This window comes from Hetaerina americana, unplaced genomic scaffold, assembly GCF_022747635.1.
Source record: "Hetaerina americana unplaced genomic scaffold, ioHetAmer1.1.p SCAF_4, whole genome shotgun sequence".
In the NCBI taxonomy this organism is placed as follows: Eukaryota; Metazoa; Arthropoda; class Insecta; order Odonata; family Calopterygidae; genus Hetaerina; species Hetaerina americana.
The window spans coordinates 99,736,881-99,753,884 of record NW_027286985.1 but is presented as its reverse complement, the minus strand read 5'-3'; the positions used below and the strand labels follow the sequence as shown (position 1 = coordinate 99,753,884).

Below are 17,004 nucleotides of genomic sequence, written 5' to 3'. Positions count from 1 at the left end.
AATGAAAAATTGGTCACCTCACTGATTTTCCTTCTTTTTAAAATGATGTCATTTACTTACAGTGACATGCATCAGGACCTGTGCCATGGAAGACCTGGTCTCTGTGATGCAATGAAGCCTGTCAAAGGCACTGAACTCCTGAAGTATTTGCGGAAGGTTGAGTTCACTGGTAAGATAATGTGGTATTTCTGGGATTTACTTTTAATTGATTTTTAATTTTTTAAAAATTGATTCAGTATGCCTTCTAAATCTGGATTATATGAGGTGGCTTAATCTGGAACATCCAGGGATGAGGGTAATTGCCAGAGGTGGTATTTCTTTACTTCCACTGATGATCCGTTGGGAAGTAAGATGAATAGAAGTGGAAATTTTCTGTTGAATCGAACAAAATTCCCTCTTTTATATAATGAGCCTCATCTCATTAGCAGGCATGGCATTGCATTTTGGAATCAAGTCCTTTATGAAAATTGTTTGGAATTGTGGTCACAGCTCTCCACTCCTCCCTGTTCCTCGCTCTATTTATTGTCAACATTTACCATTCTTTCCTTCCAATGTACCTTCTATTATCACCTAGAGAAGCCTTCCATGTCTCAGTAGACATCTGTTCAAAACTGTCATCTTAATGAGATATTTCCATGTTTGCTCCATTTCTCCCACACTTTTAAGTGAGTACCACATTTCCCAGCCAGTCATACAAACCCTGTTTTTTTCAGGTTAGAAGTAACAAAAAATATGTGGATTACACCAAAAAGGATCAAATTATTTTGATATCAACACTTTACAAAGAAAATTTAATAGCTTCATTAAAAAATTAGCTGCTACATGTTCTCCAATGTTTATTCATTGTGGAATCCCAGAAATTTGTCATCACAGCTGCTAACCCATTTCCACAGTTAATTTCTCCGGGGTTGTCACTTCCCTTTAACACAATGTCATCTTCACTTTGATCTTGTCCATTGTTAATTCACATTTTAAAAAGACATAATGGTATTCTTACTTTCAACTTTCTGCAAGGACTTTTTTAATCACAAGTTCTTTTACTATCCTCCTCCCTTTTTCTGCCGCCAGCATAGCCATCAAGAGCAAGTTACTTTCATACATAGTTGCATTAATTGGCTCAAAGAAAATCTGTTTGTAATTATAAATTTTCCATCATTGGAGAGCCTTCATTGGTTACTTAAACCTTCTCTAATGACTTGATATTTCATATGAGAAATCCCAAGGAACTATATTCTCAGCAATGAAGGTGGCAAGGGGTTTTAGGGGATACGCACAGGAGACAGGACGAGAAGAATGAAGTAGAGAGAGAGTGATATGCAGTGTGTGTGCTCCTCTGTGTCTTGATCATGAAGAATACAAAAAGGAATAATTCTGCAGCCTATCTCTGTAATTTATCTATCACCTTTCTGTGACCTGCCAAAGTAACATGTGACTTAGATTATTTTTTTAACATTTCTTTTCAGGCCTCAGCGGTGACAAGTTCCGTTTTGATCCGCAAGGGGATGGTCCGGCACGCTACAACATCATCCACTTCAAGCAACTGAGCCCCGGTCGCTATAAGTGGGTGAGGGTTGGCGATTACACAGACGGAGTGCTGAACCTGAACATGTCAGGTGAGAAAGACTCTTTGTGCCATCCATCATGTCCCTATGGTAGATAAATATGTAATGGATCCCAGTATAATGAGTAAATTAAGTGTAACTACCAGCCACTATTTTCAATCCTTTTTTATAGTAAACTCTCATTCGGACATTTCTTGACAGCATGTCTTTCTTGTATGCTGACGGCACTACCTGTATAGATAACATAACCTAAACAGGCACGTGAAGAACTGAAAGTCATGCAATAACAAGCTAGTGAATTAGCAAGCTCAGCTAATAAACTATTTTTAAATTATGAAAAAACACAATATCTTCCATATGACCTTAGAAGTGCTGGTAAAGATTAAAGCTCTGCCAAGCTCCTAGGGTTTTTATTGACTCTAACCTTTCCTGGAAAAGTCAGATAACTGCAATCTCCAAAAAACTTTCTTAGAATCTATTCCTAATGAAGAGACTTAAAAGCTGTGTTCCTGAGGAATATTTGAGACCTACCTATTTTGCCTTTTTCCAAAGTCACCTTAGTTATGACCTAGGGCTTTGGGGACATGCAAATGACACAAAAGCTGTGGTTATGTTACAAAAGAAGGCAGTTAGGTTAGACAGGCTCTGGCAATCTTGATCACTATTGTCCACTATTTGTCAAACTAAGAGTGATGATGGTCTTTAACCTATACATTGGTGCCAGTGCTTAATTCATGTGAAAGATAATGTAAATGACTCTGTATTAAGAGGCAATATACCCAGGTATAATACAAGGTCAAGAAACATGTTAGACATAACCCAATGCAAATCCCCCAAAACCTTCAATCAGCCAGGTAACCTTACCTCATAATTATTTATCATATTTCCCCATGCTTCAAAACAGACTAGCTAAAATAGGTTCAAAAACATAATTGAGGATTGGTTGATTTTAAACCCCTTGTATTCTTTAAATGAATATTTTGAGTTGGACTTCCCAAAAGTAAAATTTTAATACATGTGTATTTCTTCACCATGGTAATGAATGTATATATTTATATGTTTTCCTTTTGACAACATCTGTTGTGGCAAGTGCTCCTTTTTGATAAAAACCTTGTAACCATGTTCATTCCTTGCAAGAAAGAAAATGAAAGCATCTTGAGTAAGTCAAAAAAAGTTCAATTTGGAGTGTGTCTTTCTTAGCGATTCAAGGACAAGGACCATATTCTTTGTTTTGATATCTCTTTTGATGCCCAGCATTTTTCTCCTCGCTGCTGTCATTGGGATCTCTGAAAAATGTCATACATGGTGGAGAAAACGAGCTCAAGTTTATTATCTGGTCCATACCTTCTCTCTAAAACTTTTCAGCTATGTGAAGCTCTGAGTAACCTTTTCTGTGCAATGTGAGCTAAGAATTGCCCATGAGATGGACTAAAGGAATATTATTATTATTGTTATTACTTTTTATTTGCCCGGAGATCACTATACAAAAATACCAGATGGGTGGTGTATCTACATGGTTTAAGGTATGTCAAAAAGGAGCAAAGAGATAGGCTCAATTAACATAAAAAAGAAATGGTGCTCACAGTTACATAATATTTGGCACAAACCCATGAACATTGGCTGTAACATGCACATGAAATATTAATTTAGAAAAATCATTGATCACCAACATGAATGGGAACATGACCATTGCAAGAAACTAAAAGTATGAACTTACTGGTTGGGAATATTGTAGAGATATTCGTCAACCGAGTAGAACATATTACACTGTAGATACCTTTTTAATTTATTCCTGAATGCAGGCAGTTCCCTTGCATTCTTGATACTTTGGGTAGTTTGTTATATAATCTGATGCCCATTTCATTAGGTCCTAATTTCAATGCTTTAGTTATTATATTCCCCTAATGGATGTTGTTCCTTCCTCTGGTCTAATGATGATAATGGGCAGAGTTAAGAGAATAGTTGCCAATGTTATTTTTTATATATATAGCATTAAAAACATAATGTAGATGCATGGGAGTGGTAGCAAATTTGATTCATGGAAAATAGGCCTTGATGGAACCTTGTGAGGTTTCCTGGTGATGATTCTAATAGCTTTCTTTTGCATTTTAAAGATAGTTTGAGAAATAGCAGCTAATCCCCATAATATTATACTGTAGGTTATATTTGAATAAATTTCCCCATAGTATAAATTGAATAGTACAGCTTTACTTTTAGTTTCATACACGACAGTCATCCAAATGTGATGTAAATAGGTTTGGTAAATTAATTAGGTAAGAAATAATAAACAGGCATAGGTAGCAATCAAAAGAAGCCATGAAATCAAAGGTAGATCGTGTAGTAGACCACAGAAGCAATTTAAGCTTGAATAGGGACTCCACCATGTAATATTACCATGCCTTAATAATATCAAACTGTATTTCTGAAAGAAAGGCCAATATGAATCTGAAATATCTTTCAATTTACATCATCTTTGATACTTACCAGCTATAATTTTTTTAAGTGTATTAAGATACAATGCTGTAAATTTAATAATAAATTAGGGATACTTAAGAGATAAGTTCAAAATTCAATTCTTACAGTATATTGATGTGAGCTAAGCTGTAAAAACATATATTATTAATGAAATTATAATTTTTGTAGCATAAAACTTAGAAATTCAACTATTTCTTTTAAATATCAGCTGGCCTTACAATGCTGTATAGTTTAAATGACTCCCATCCCCAAAGAGTTCATCAATGTACACCATCTTGACTCCAGAGATTGTCTGTAGTTATGATCACTATTGCATTGGAAAATTGTACCAAGAGCAATAATATAGATTTCTTGAGATAAGAGAAGGTAGAGATACTATTTATTAAATCAATCACGATAACTATTTCAAGTTGATATCCCAAAAACTGTTGCGTGGTGAAGAAATTTGGTTTGCCTGTGATTTTTCAAATTCAGAAACTGAAATCATGTTTTCTATGAAAAGAGGTTTTCTGAAATTTGATCATGACATAAAGTGTAGCTGCAGACTTGTAAATTCTTCTTCTAGCAAGATTTCCACTTTTGGAAATTCCTCATTGATTTATGAGAAGAAATAGCTGGGAGGGAGATGGAGGAAGGGGTATTAATATGACCCTACCTGATGCATTAGTGGAAATGAAAACTCTCTATCATCTCAAAAGATGATTAGCCAGTTGCTCATGTGACCTCTTATAGCATTTCTTGTCATTGTAGAGGTCCAGTTCCGCCTCAATCGACCTCAGCCTCCAGAATCTGTCTGCAGCTTCCCATGTGAACTGGGTCAGGCCAAGAAGTATGTGGAGGGAGAGATATGCTGTTGGCACTGCTTCAATTGCACTCAGTATCAGGTAACCCATGTCATAGTAATTTCCCCAGCCATGATTTTTAAAGGTCCTGCACTGCATTGCACTGCATCCTGCACTGCAATGAATCACCACTGCAGGATGGATAATCACCACCATATTAATGGATATCATAAATTGCATTTCTATCTAAAGGTACATCATTCTGAAGTATTGTCTTGATGAATACCTGCATCAAAATGCATTGCAGTCTAAAAGCAGGCATTAATTGTGTGCTTTATGCACAGGATGACCTGATAGTATTATAGGTGCTTGCATATAGATAAGAGGTAGGCCACAAATGGGTGTTATGATAAACAGCAACAAAACCCAAACCACTGAGCCTTCCTCTTGCTCATTAGAAACAAAATATGTTGTTCCCATTTACAAAAATGGAGGTGATTAAAAACAAAGTAGGCAAAGTATATATCTAGCAGATCTCAGAGACTAGATATATATAAAAAATCCGACAGATTTTGCTTTAATTACAACTCTCCAAACTATTTAAATTAATTTATTTCAAGAGACTATTTGCATATAAAGGGAAATTTATTTTGCTCTGTTCCAGTGGGGACATCATTAAAGCAGATCTACATAAACTGCATTTCTTGATGCTGTAAATTTTATTTCTGAATCTCTCTACTGAAAACATCAAAACTAGTTTGCTCCTATTAAAGTGCCAAAAGTTAAGAAGGTATTCTATGGGTTCTCCTAAGCTGGCTAACTTGCTACCTTTCTAGCAGATCTCAGAGAGTTGAAATCATTCTAATAAATGAGAAATATATGTAACAGCACCTCTCACCATTTCAACTGGCATACACCAAGGATCAATCTTGGGACCGATTCTTGTCTTGATTTATGTTAATGAAATGTATCTACCTAATACTAACAGTTATGTAAACTCCATATTATTCGATAATTACACTAACTACATTATTTCAGAAAAATCCTTAGATTTTATCTTTGATCAAATTAAGAAATTACTGAAAAATAGGTGGATTTTTGTGGCAATAATAATTTGCCGAACAATTACAAATTAGTTATTAATCATACTCCAATATGTGTCTGCTGTCAAATTTCCTGGGGGAACATTTTTTATACAGTGGCAGCTAGTCTCCACATGTTACTGAATTATCCAAAAAGTTAAACACAGAGGTTTATCAAATGATATTTCTTTTTAATAGTTCTGTTTTAAGTTTTACAATTAGTTTACCCCTCCATTTGTTATGATAGAGATTTGCTAAAGGTTGTTTTGACTCATAAAATAATCATTATTTTCTGGGAATCTTCTTTGAGCCAATAATGAAAGTATTCTAAATAAAAAAACATTTAGATGCATGTTTGGAGTGTCATAGAATGAGGAAAAGCCAAGTGGTTTAATTTTAAGTTCAATATGAAGATTTTCCACCAAGTGACGCCAGAAAATATTTTATTTATAAAAAATAATTTTCATGTGCTTCATACTTGCAGAAATATCTACTAATCTGGTACAAAATGTTACAACATCATTCATGTCTCTCACTGAAGGAAGATCTCTTGCAACAGCACTTCAGCAGTGGAAACAAATATGTATAATTTAATTTTCCCAAAATCAATATCAACTCATGAATCTATGCATATATTTAAGAGCAAAGTGAAAAATTTTATGCTGATGAAGTGTTACTATAATGTTGATAAATTCTCGATGAACAATCTAAAAGAGAAACTATCTACTTAGTCTTTATTACCTTTTTTATATCTGTTTTTTTGCATGTTTCTCTGTATCCTCTTAAGTATTTCTTTTTCTGAATAATCACATTGCTGCATGTTGTTTACCAATGGTTATAGGATATTTATAAATTAATTTGCAAATTATACTTCACATCCTATGGGATGAGGAAAATGGAAGAACACACTTTAGAAACGGTAGCTAATAAATTAAAGCATTCTTTACCGCATTGTTGATTATTAACTATTACACCAAACAATAATCATGAAATTTTAGTGATACTTTAAAAATGTGTATATAACATTCAAATATATTTGTGATGCTACCACAATTTTTTTTCTGAGGTTTTCATGTTTCCTTCAGGTGAGACACCCCACGGATGAAACACGCTGTCTGCCTTGCCCCTTGGGAACTGTTCCCGATGCAGCCCATGTCAGTTGCCTCCCAATACCTGAGGTAACATCAAATCTTTATATCCTCTTTGGCATTTTCATGCTTGCATCCTTCTTTTATGAATATTAGGGTCCTATGTTGTAAAAAAATATTTTTTACAAAAATGTGTTGACAAGAAATGTTTACTGTGTTTTGGCTGAATTTAGGTAGATAAAACCATAAATAGTCAAAGATTTATCAAAATTTTTGTACCTATGTACTTGATTTCCTAATTCTGTATCCCTCTGTATATATTTATGAATCACTAATATTAATGCAATTATCCTCAATTAATTTTTGACTCATCATATACTTTCATATTTAGGGGATTAATTAAATTTTGAAAGGGTATTAAATATGGTAAAAACCAATCATTCCCTTGGATTGGTAAAATATATATTTTAATCAGTGGCAATTCTATCTTTTTAAATTGAGATTTCATATTCATTTGCACTGGACCCATAATGTCCCAAGGGTACTCAATATGAGGTCTAACTCATGTGGAACCTATAACTCTTTATTTGAGTATTTCACCACTACGAGTTTGGCAAATCCAAGTTGGACTACTCCACCTAAAAAGATGGGGTAGTCCTAAGTCATCCCTGAGATTGAACACAGAACTAGTGCTGCCTCCTGTGACCTTATATTAGCCATCTGACTAATCTAAGCATAGGCCACAAGGTTGTGTTGACTCTTTAAGTTAGCCATGGGATACCATTTAGATGCCATGGGATACCACTATGGTCTATCATGTGAGCTACTAGGGTAGACCTATGTCAAAATGTCAAGGTGAATCACCCCAATTGGTGGAATTTGCTTGTTCTGGAGTAGTCAAGATGATTATAATGATAACAAACTGCAATATTGCAAAATATAAGTATATCAAGTTTAACTGATTAGAATGCCTGTTAAGATTAAAAACTTCATACAAAATTTGGTACAAATGAAAGTATTCATAGGTTCCCAAGAGCTACTTTTCAGTAGTTGGTTAGCAGTGCACACTTCCCCACCCCATTGTTCCCCACCTGCAACAACTCTTCTTGGCCAAAGTATTTTGACAGGGTGGATAATAACAGAGCTTTTGCTAAACTCTGAAAACACATTCATGTTAGTCTTTCTCAGGGGAAGAAATGGATGGTATGTCAATTCAATTCAAACTATTTAAGCAGGTAGGTAACAATAACATTGCACTATTAGCTTCCCTTAAGCTTTATTCTCACAATCTGGATTTCAACCAAAAACAAAAGCATACCCTTCGCATCTGTTCATAAAAAAAGAGGTTACCTTTAAAACAGTTTTTGAGGTTAAATTTTGGTAGGGCACATGCTGGATAAGTATCTATAATATCTTAAATGAAGTATGTTATGGGATACCATACATTGTGTGCATTTAAAATTTTTTAAAGTTATTTAGATGCATATTTGGAGTGTTGTATCCTACCCTGACACATCTGTTGCTTACATGCCTTTAGAAAAATAAATAAATTGATTTGAATCAGCTAAATTTTTGTGAAGTAAGAAACTCACAAAAATGCCAAAAGATAGCCTTTTTTACCCTAAAATAATTTAAAAATTCCAGCCCAGTCCAGAGCCTCATTCCAATTTGGTTATCCCATTTTCACTTGAAAAACAACCTCCAAGTATCATTCAAGCAAGAACAAAGGGTCAACTAATTTTCACAATCTATTTAACCCTATGTTCTTGCTTGCGTGATACTAGTATGTTATTTTTCAAGTGGAATGACCAAATTAGAATATGAGGCTATGCAGGAGCTGAATTTTGAGAGCTGTGAGATCTGGGAAGAATGTTGATGGGGGGAAAATGCATTGCGGAATTACCTCTGGTGAAGTGTCCTATTGTTGAGGTGTCTTGCTGGTAAGTCATTCAAAATAGTTATTGCCAGGTGATTCAGTTTGTAGAACAGCAGCCCCCAACCATGAAATATCGGCTATGCATTTGCTAATTACAAGATGACATGTGATGTCAGATTTATAAATAAAATTTAATCTTCAAAGCTAGAGGTCCATTTTTATCAGACTGTGATGCTTCTGGTTTATGTTCATCAAAAGAGGAAAATAAATTTATAAGCCTGTTGAAAAGTTATATGAGTCATGTCATTAATTTGAGCTCCCTATATTTTTCTTGTAGGTTTATTTGCGCCCAGAGAGTGGATGGGCCATTGGAGCCATGGCCCTGGCATCTTCTGGTATCCTGCTTACTCTCTTTGTGGCCACAGTATTCATCAAAAATCGCTCGACTCCTGTTGTCCGAGCCACTGGCCGGGAGCTTACCAGTGTTCTCCTTGTGGGTCTCCTCATGTGCTACGGAATGACCTTTGCTCTTGCCTTAAGGCCTACCGATGCTGTTTGTGGCCTCCAGCGCTTTGGGGCTGGTTTCTCCTTCACTCTGGTCTATGCAGCCCTTTTGACCAAAACCAACCGCATTGCGCGAATCTTTGCAGCGGGAAGACGAACAGCGCGGCGGCCAGCATGCATATCTCCACGATCACAGCTGCTCATTTGTGCTGCCCTCACATCTGTGCAGGTAAGACTTGGCATGGAATCCATATTGTTCCTCATTTGCTTTGAGAGTATTTCAGATGATTGAATTTTAAGGAAATAAATTCACCTAGTCAATCTTTTTGCACTAATGACCTGGGCAATGACTGCCTAGCAGTAATGAATGGGCAATGACTGTCTAGCAGTAAATGCCTATTCTCTCCTTATGTGAAGGCACAATGAATTCTATTGACCCTTCATCTAAACCTTCGCTACAAACTTCTTTCTATTAGATGCCTGGTATGACTGCTAATGATTGTTGACCCAATTTTGAAAATTCAAGTATGTTTTTCCCCCTAATCATTCATAGAAATATCTGTTATTTCACGACTTTCAATGAATTCTACTTTCACATCCATGTTGAATTTTTGATCAGCTTATGAAATACGAGGGTCATCCGGAAAGTAGTACCCGTTCGTGCCGCATGAAGTGCTGACGACGCGAGTAGCCGCTGGACGAGGTCAGATAGCTTCAGTGGCTTGTCTGCCTTCTCTGAGCCAAGTTGCGTGACGCTAGCATTGCCTGTGTTGTTTCTGTGATTGTTTACAATGTTTAAAAAAATTGAGAACGCCGCCAGTTGTGAAGTGAGGGCAGTGATTAAATTCCTCAATGCAAGAAACGTTCGCCCATGTGATATTCATCGCCAATTAAAGGAGGTGTATGGAGACAATGTAATGGACGAGTCGTCTGTTCGGCGGTGGTGTCGCAACTTCAACATGGGGAGGGGGAACACACACGACGATGAGCGTTCGGGGAGACCGTCTGTCATTACAGACCAACTGGTGAGCTCAGTTGACGAATTCGTGAGGAACGATCGGCGCGTCACAATTGATGACATCTGTGAGCATTTTCCCAATGTTTCTCGAACAATTGTTCATGAAATTGTTAAACACCATCTGCATTATGCAAAAATTTGTGCAAGAATGGTCCCTCGCGTATCTCAATGAGCTGGCGGCGAAGGACTATGCAGCAGGAATACAGAAACTTGTCACACGTTATGACAAATGCCTTAATTTGCTTGGAGATTATGTTGAGAAGTAGTTTAAAGTATCCTCTTTCAAATAAAATTTTTTATGTTTGTTAATATTTACTTTTGTGTCTTTATTTCACGAACGGGTACTACTTTCCGGATGACCCTCGTACTTGCTTGTTTGCCTAAATCTACCAATAGTGGTCATTTTGATGGCTGTCATACTAACTCACCCAATCACCATATTTATTATGTATGCATTCCTAAAAGCTCACAGTTTTCATTTTTTTAGTCACTTTAGTTTTTAATGTTATTACTGGACTAGATTTATTAATTTTTTACTTTGCATTTTCAGTTGTTTGTTTTTACAAAAGATGTTCCAGAAACTATAATTTAGGAAATTAAATTTTTCTAAGAGCATAACTAACTGAATACAACACATTGGGTCCTTATTTTGTAATTCTTCCCTAATTAGATGCAAATTCAACACTTCATAAATCATATTCAAAATTAAACAAAGTTTTTATTGATGGGTCTGTGTTACATCATGTTTGTTCCCTGGTGGTGTCCATCACTTCTCCAGTCTTCCTCTTATCAGCTTCTTTTCCACTACAGTGTTAGAATTTGGAGCATAAACTACTGGATTGAGCTTCAAAAATGATTATGTTGACAAATTAAACCATATTTTTTCAAACTGCCCACAATCTATAGATAGCATTTAATTAATGAATTCGTTTCCTGGTGGGCAGCTGCTGGTGTCTGGGGTGTGGTTTGTTGTGGCTCCCCCAAGGGCCATCCATCACCATCCAACACGCGAGTCCAACCTTCTGGTGTGCGCATCACACACAGATGCATCGTACGCACTCGCCTTTGGCTATCCCATCCTGCTGCTCGTTGTCACCACTGTGTATGCATTCCTCACGAGGAGAATCCCGGAAGCATTCAATGAGAGCCGACAGCTTGGTGCCACCATGTATGCTACTTGCGTTGTCTGGCTGGCATTTGTACCCACCTACTTCGGCACGGCAGCACACGTCCCACTGCGCGTGGCATCCGTTGCGGTTGCCTTCTCCCTCTCAGCTTCTGTAGCTGTTGCCTGCCTCTTTGCACCCAAGGTAAGCCTTAAATTGAAAAGTAACTATCTAGTATTTTCAAGATACTTGGGCATCATAACTGACCAATGCCAGGAGAGAACAGTGTTGATGTGGGAATCATTGCTGTGAGGGCATTTTAAATGGCTTTCTTGAGATCCAGAACTTCCTCCATCTGCATACTTATTTCTTTCCCCCTTATTCTAGAATAAATACCTAACTTTAAATATTTAACTTGACCAAATTATTTGAATCCTTGTTGACTTCTGATGAAAATGCTCAATTTTGAGTGAGAGCATCACAAATGCCAACCAGTTAAACTATTTCACTTGCAATCTACCATTTTGCAAGATTTCCAGGTTTTAAAAATTTTTGGATGTAATTATCCACATCTTTATGAAAGAAGATACTTTGCTTTTCTACATAGAGTATTTTTATTATTACAATTTAGGTTTCATTACAGTGTAACATCATCTTATGCTGTAATGAAACGTAGGTCATAATAATAAAAATACTCAATGTGAAAAAGCAAAGTGTCTTCTCCCATCCTGTAGGATTACCACCATGTTACGCCTTAAACTGTGTTATCGACATCTTCTCTATTGTTAAACTTTTGTACAGTGGAACATTGTTAACAAGCAAAGGAAGTAATTCAATAACAAGCAAAAGTATTTTGGCCAAAAATTAATGGCTTAATGAGTCATGAGGAGATAGATGGATAAACGTCTTTATTTGGGTGACATTGAGACAATAGGGGACATGAGAATAGGGGACATGAGGAGAGGGGACATGAGGATGATGGAATTTCGAGAATAAATGTGCACCTGTAACTACAGTTTGTGTTTAGCACTGATTCCACTAGCTTCTTAGTGTCACTAGTGATCACACATTTTTTCAAACTTGTTCTCAGACCATTATTCTTGCAGATAGTCCAAATCACTAATGTAGGCATTGTATGAGCTCGCTAGAACAGCCGCACTCACCTTGTTCACTTTTTACAATAATTTTGTATTACTTTTGTGCAGTTATTTTTATTCTCATATGCCAGTCTTTTTGTGGCTTTTTCTTTGGGAATATTTTTTGCATCATTGCACTAAAAAATCACAAATACTACTACAGGGTGTGGTGGTTATCTCCGGACAAATTTTAATTTGAATTTCCCATCATATCTGAGTTCCACTGGAGGTTAACCCTATTGTGGATAAATATAATGCTTTAGAGAAGTTTGAGGAAGGTTTCCTTGACCCGGTGAGGAAATGTAATTGGAGGAGATGCTCAGGCACTGATTTCAGGGGAATTTTGTAAATTTTTTCTCTCTGGCCTTCAAACGTGCTCTCAGATAACATTGGCATATTCTGTTCAAAGGAGTTCTAGCCTCTGAATAGCCCAGACTTGTACCCCCTTGACTATTATGTTTGCAGCGTAAATGAAATGAAATACCAATAAGATGAGGCACCCTAATGATGCATTTGTAGGCACCACTATGGTAGCAGCATTCGCAAATATAGACAGTGCCAATTTAAAGAGTGAGTGCAATCAATTCTGGACAATAATGGGGGAGGTCATTGCAGCTGAAGGGGGTTACATTGAGTAATGTTACTCTTGACAGATACCACTACTTGTATATAAAAGGATTTTCATTTGTATTTTTTTGAATAAATTTGATTTTAAACAAAAATTTCATTTGTCTGGATTTAACCGCCATACCCTGTAGATAAAAGTAGAACAAGTGCTAAACACAGATGTAGTAGGCACACAATCAGGGACTTCCTCTCCTATGGGGGTTGGGTGGTAGAAGAGACCTTATAGTCTCAATCTTGCCCCAAAATAAAGACAACTATCTATCTAGCTGTCTTATTATGGGAAACAGTTCACATTAAGTGAGTCATTTTTAAAAATGTCGTTTGCTCATTGTTCAAAAGCTGTACTCAAAATACCCCCAGCTAATTGGCCTCTTGTATTACCCTGGATGTTTGGGAGCCTTTTTCATGATCCCCTTAAATTACTTTGTCGCAGGTGTACATTGTCCTAATAAGACCAGAGCTGAATGTAAGACAGAGCCGAATTGGGGCAATGTCATCATCATCAGCCGCAGCTGCAGCTGCGGCCACAGCTGCAGCCGCGGCTGCTGCGGCAGCTGGGAGTGGTACTCAGACGGCAGCTGCTGTGGCAGTTGCTGGCACACGGAACAGACAATCTGGAGATGGAACTGCAACGGCAGTAGCGAGGCGTGGCAGCCATCACACGCAGACATCACATGTTGTGGACTCCGATTTGCAAAGCGATGGTAAGCCATCCATTACTTATCTGGTGTAATTATTAGTTGAAGAAATGCAATTTTATTTGGTCTTTATCTGCATTGTAAGTTTATTCAGGGTGGTATTCAAGCAGTGTGAGAAAGTACTTCAACATTAATCTCATAATGGAAGTGCTTAAGAGTGCCTTATCACAATAGGTGAATACAGCTAAAAGTAAAAAAATAATCTGAGTAATGATGACTAAAATTAACCCCAATATTCATTCAATGAAATACTTATCTTATTTCAGAAATAGAGAGAAGCATAAAATATCATCCATATAGTGGAAAAGCATTCTTCCAGATTGGAATGTTTTTTGCTTTGTGTGTGTGCCTGTGCCAAATTATCCTCTTATGTCTGTAAATTACCATATTTCCCAGCCCTTGAAACAAACCAGCAGACTTTTTGAAATATTCAACCTATACACCATCAAGAGATCAGGATATCCACACCACTTCATTGCAATTTAGAGGCCTTCTTTACTTTGTCAAAACCCAAGAACAATATTTCCACCTTTGAATTATTTGCTTTAAAAAAACTCATGAACAAACCTAAAATCATCATCTTTTCATAGGATAAAGGTTCTACAGTTGTAGTGCTTAGCCCCATAAATTACATAAGAGAGGCTGAGAGACAGTTTAATGACACCTCTTCATATGCAGCCACTATGACCGACCCAAACACTATTTCAAAGAGATGTATCATAACTTTCCTAAAGCTAGAGGTCCCCATGAAGGTTCATCCGACAAATATATCTCAAGTCTCTGCCCACTCAATCCCAGTACCCCTTAGTTCTACACGCTCCTTAAAATTCATAAACCTACCATTGCTGGCCAACCAATTGTTTCCTCCTGTAATTGTCTAACAGAATGCGTCTCCGCATTTGTTGACCACCACCAGCCACTTGTTCAATTCCTACTGTCATTCATAAAATATGCATTTTCCTATAATAACTTAATTCTATCTCTTTTCCCCAGAAAACTAACGTAATTATTGATATTACCTCCTAATATACTCTTATATTTAATCCTTTCACATTCAATAATAGCCACTATATTTAGATCAAAGTTTGCTCATGGGAAGCAGGTTCAATATTCAATGTCAGATAAGAGAGTCATTAAGTCTGCCATAAGGCAGACTTAATGACTCTCTTATCTGACATGGGTATCAAGGCTACCTTCTGCACCAAAAAATCCTAAAACACATGTACATCCCTAAATTATCCCATCAGAAGAAAAATGAATCTCAGTCTATTTGCAAAACCTCAGCTAACCTACTTTCCAAATGTCCCCCCGTAACATTTACAAAAATTGTTAATTCAAAATTACTTGATTCACATGGCACACTCTCTCTCTCTCTTTCCCTAATAGTTCTATATTTGAAGACAATGAAATAGATGATGAAAGTAACCGTCCAAATTGAGACATGACTCCATTATCACATTGAATATTCTTATTTTCATCTTGTTCTTTTCTAAATTTGTTCCCTGGCATCCTTAATCAGTCGCAGAACATGACCAAGAATTGGTCCCACCACGCCCTGCAAGTATGCAATACATTTAGCAAGTCACATAACTAGGGCCATGTTAGTTCATCTAAAATATGTATCGAAGCATTTAAATAATGAAATCACTTTATGCCAAGCAAATGTTTACCTTTTCTCTCTCATTTTGAGCCAAGCATATCAAATTATGCCATATTTCCTGTCCCCAGGCTTTGATCTCCGAGAACTGAAGGAGAAGCCACCTGCAGCAATGGTTGGGAGAGTGAGGTTGCAGGTGAATGAGGAAGGGGAGGAGGGCGTCACCTCTGTAGTGTCAAAGGCAACGCAAACGACCATCAGCGGGTGTGTGGTCGCCGTGACACTTAACAACAACAACAGCAGCAATGTGGGCAATGGACCCGTTGTTGTTAGGGACGTGGATGTGCCATTGTAGCAATGCGTGCTGCCACGGGGACATGCCGTGGCCGAGACAGCCGTGTGAAATGCGTGCAAATGTGTGCATACTTGAATGTGTGTCTGTGGGTGTGAATGTGGGGACTGAAATGTGGTGGGAGAGTGTTGATGTAGATGTTGTGTGATGGGAAGGCATGTCTAGAGGGTCTCCTTTAAACGTTCTCCCAATATATATATATATATATATATACATGCATATATTTATATCTAAATGATCATAAAAAAGCTCTCGGTAGTTCATTATCATAACTGTTTGGAAAACTGAAATATTGTTGCTCTCTATGTGAAGCGTTTGTAAATTATATTGAGATGATTCTTGTTGAATGGAAAGATACAAAAAATGTTGCCTAAATGAGTTAAATGAGTGTTCCATTATGAATATGATCAATGTTGGAAAAATTGTTCACAGTGTGTATTTCTATGTGTTATATCATATTAAAAATGTGTTTTTACCCAAATTGCAATGTCATTTCTATGTGTTCTTCTAAAACTAAAAAAAACCATATACCTACATCAACTGTACATGCATGCGTGAAACATTTAATATGAGTTCACTCAGTGGTATGAAAAGGGAGGTTTGAAAGGCTTACATTAAGGTACAAAAAAATACTTGGAGCAGACAGAAAATATCAAATTATTTTGATGTTAACACTTAGTATGAAGAAAATTGAACTTTTGCATGAGAAAATCAGCAGCTACATGTATATCAACATTTATTCATTGTAGAATCCAAAAATTTCGTCATCACTGGCCAAAATGCCTTTCAGCTGCCTTGTGTGCATGTTTGTTCAATCTCTCTTGCATAGGAGAGAGGCCATGCAGGTCAGAGAGGACACCACGAGTAAGACACCAAATTGGCACCACGAGTAAGACAGAGATTTGTTAAAAGTAAAGTACCCCCTGTTTCTGCTGCTAGTTAATCTTGCCTTGGAGTCTGTTCTTGGCAGCATTCTGGTGAAGAGAGCACCAATGGTGTTCTCTGTAGGCCAGGCATCTATCTGCGTGCTGGCATGCGAGGCCCTCATCAATAGGAGTCCAAAGGCACTGCAGGGTAACCTATAGTGTGGGTGTGGAAGCA

At 37.0% G+C, this 17,004-nt stretch overlaps 1 protein-coding gene across 1 annotated transcript in view; it reads left to right on the top strand.

Moving 5' to 3' along the window:
• Positions 1 to 16,307, top strand: part of LOC139691882 (metabotropic glutamate receptor 2-like) — a 637,823-nt gene extending 621,516 nt beyond the window's left edge. Inside the window, exons 8-15 of the mRNA XM_071589811.1 lie at positions 63 to 169; positions 1,464 to 1,613; positions 4,788 to 4,921; positions 6,987 to 7,079; positions 9,203 to 9,598; positions 11,332 to 11,697; positions 13,690 to 13,960; positions 15,683 to 16,307. Of these exons, the coding sequence (XP_071445912.1) occupies positions 63 to 169; positions 1,464 to 1,613; positions 4,788 to 4,921; positions 6,987 to 7,079; positions 9,203 to 9,598; positions 11,332 to 11,697; positions 13,690 to 13,960; positions 15,683 to 15,906 (1,741 nt within the window). The 3' untranslated portion in view covers positions 15,907 to 16,307. The remainder of the gene's footprint in view (positions 1 to 62; positions 170 to 1,463; positions 1,614 to 4,787; positions 4,922 to 6,986; positions 7,080 to 9,202; positions 9,599 to 11,331; positions 11,698 to 13,689; positions 13,961 to 15,682) is intronic.
• The last annotated feature ends 697 nt before the right edge of the window (positions 16,308 to 17,004 follow it).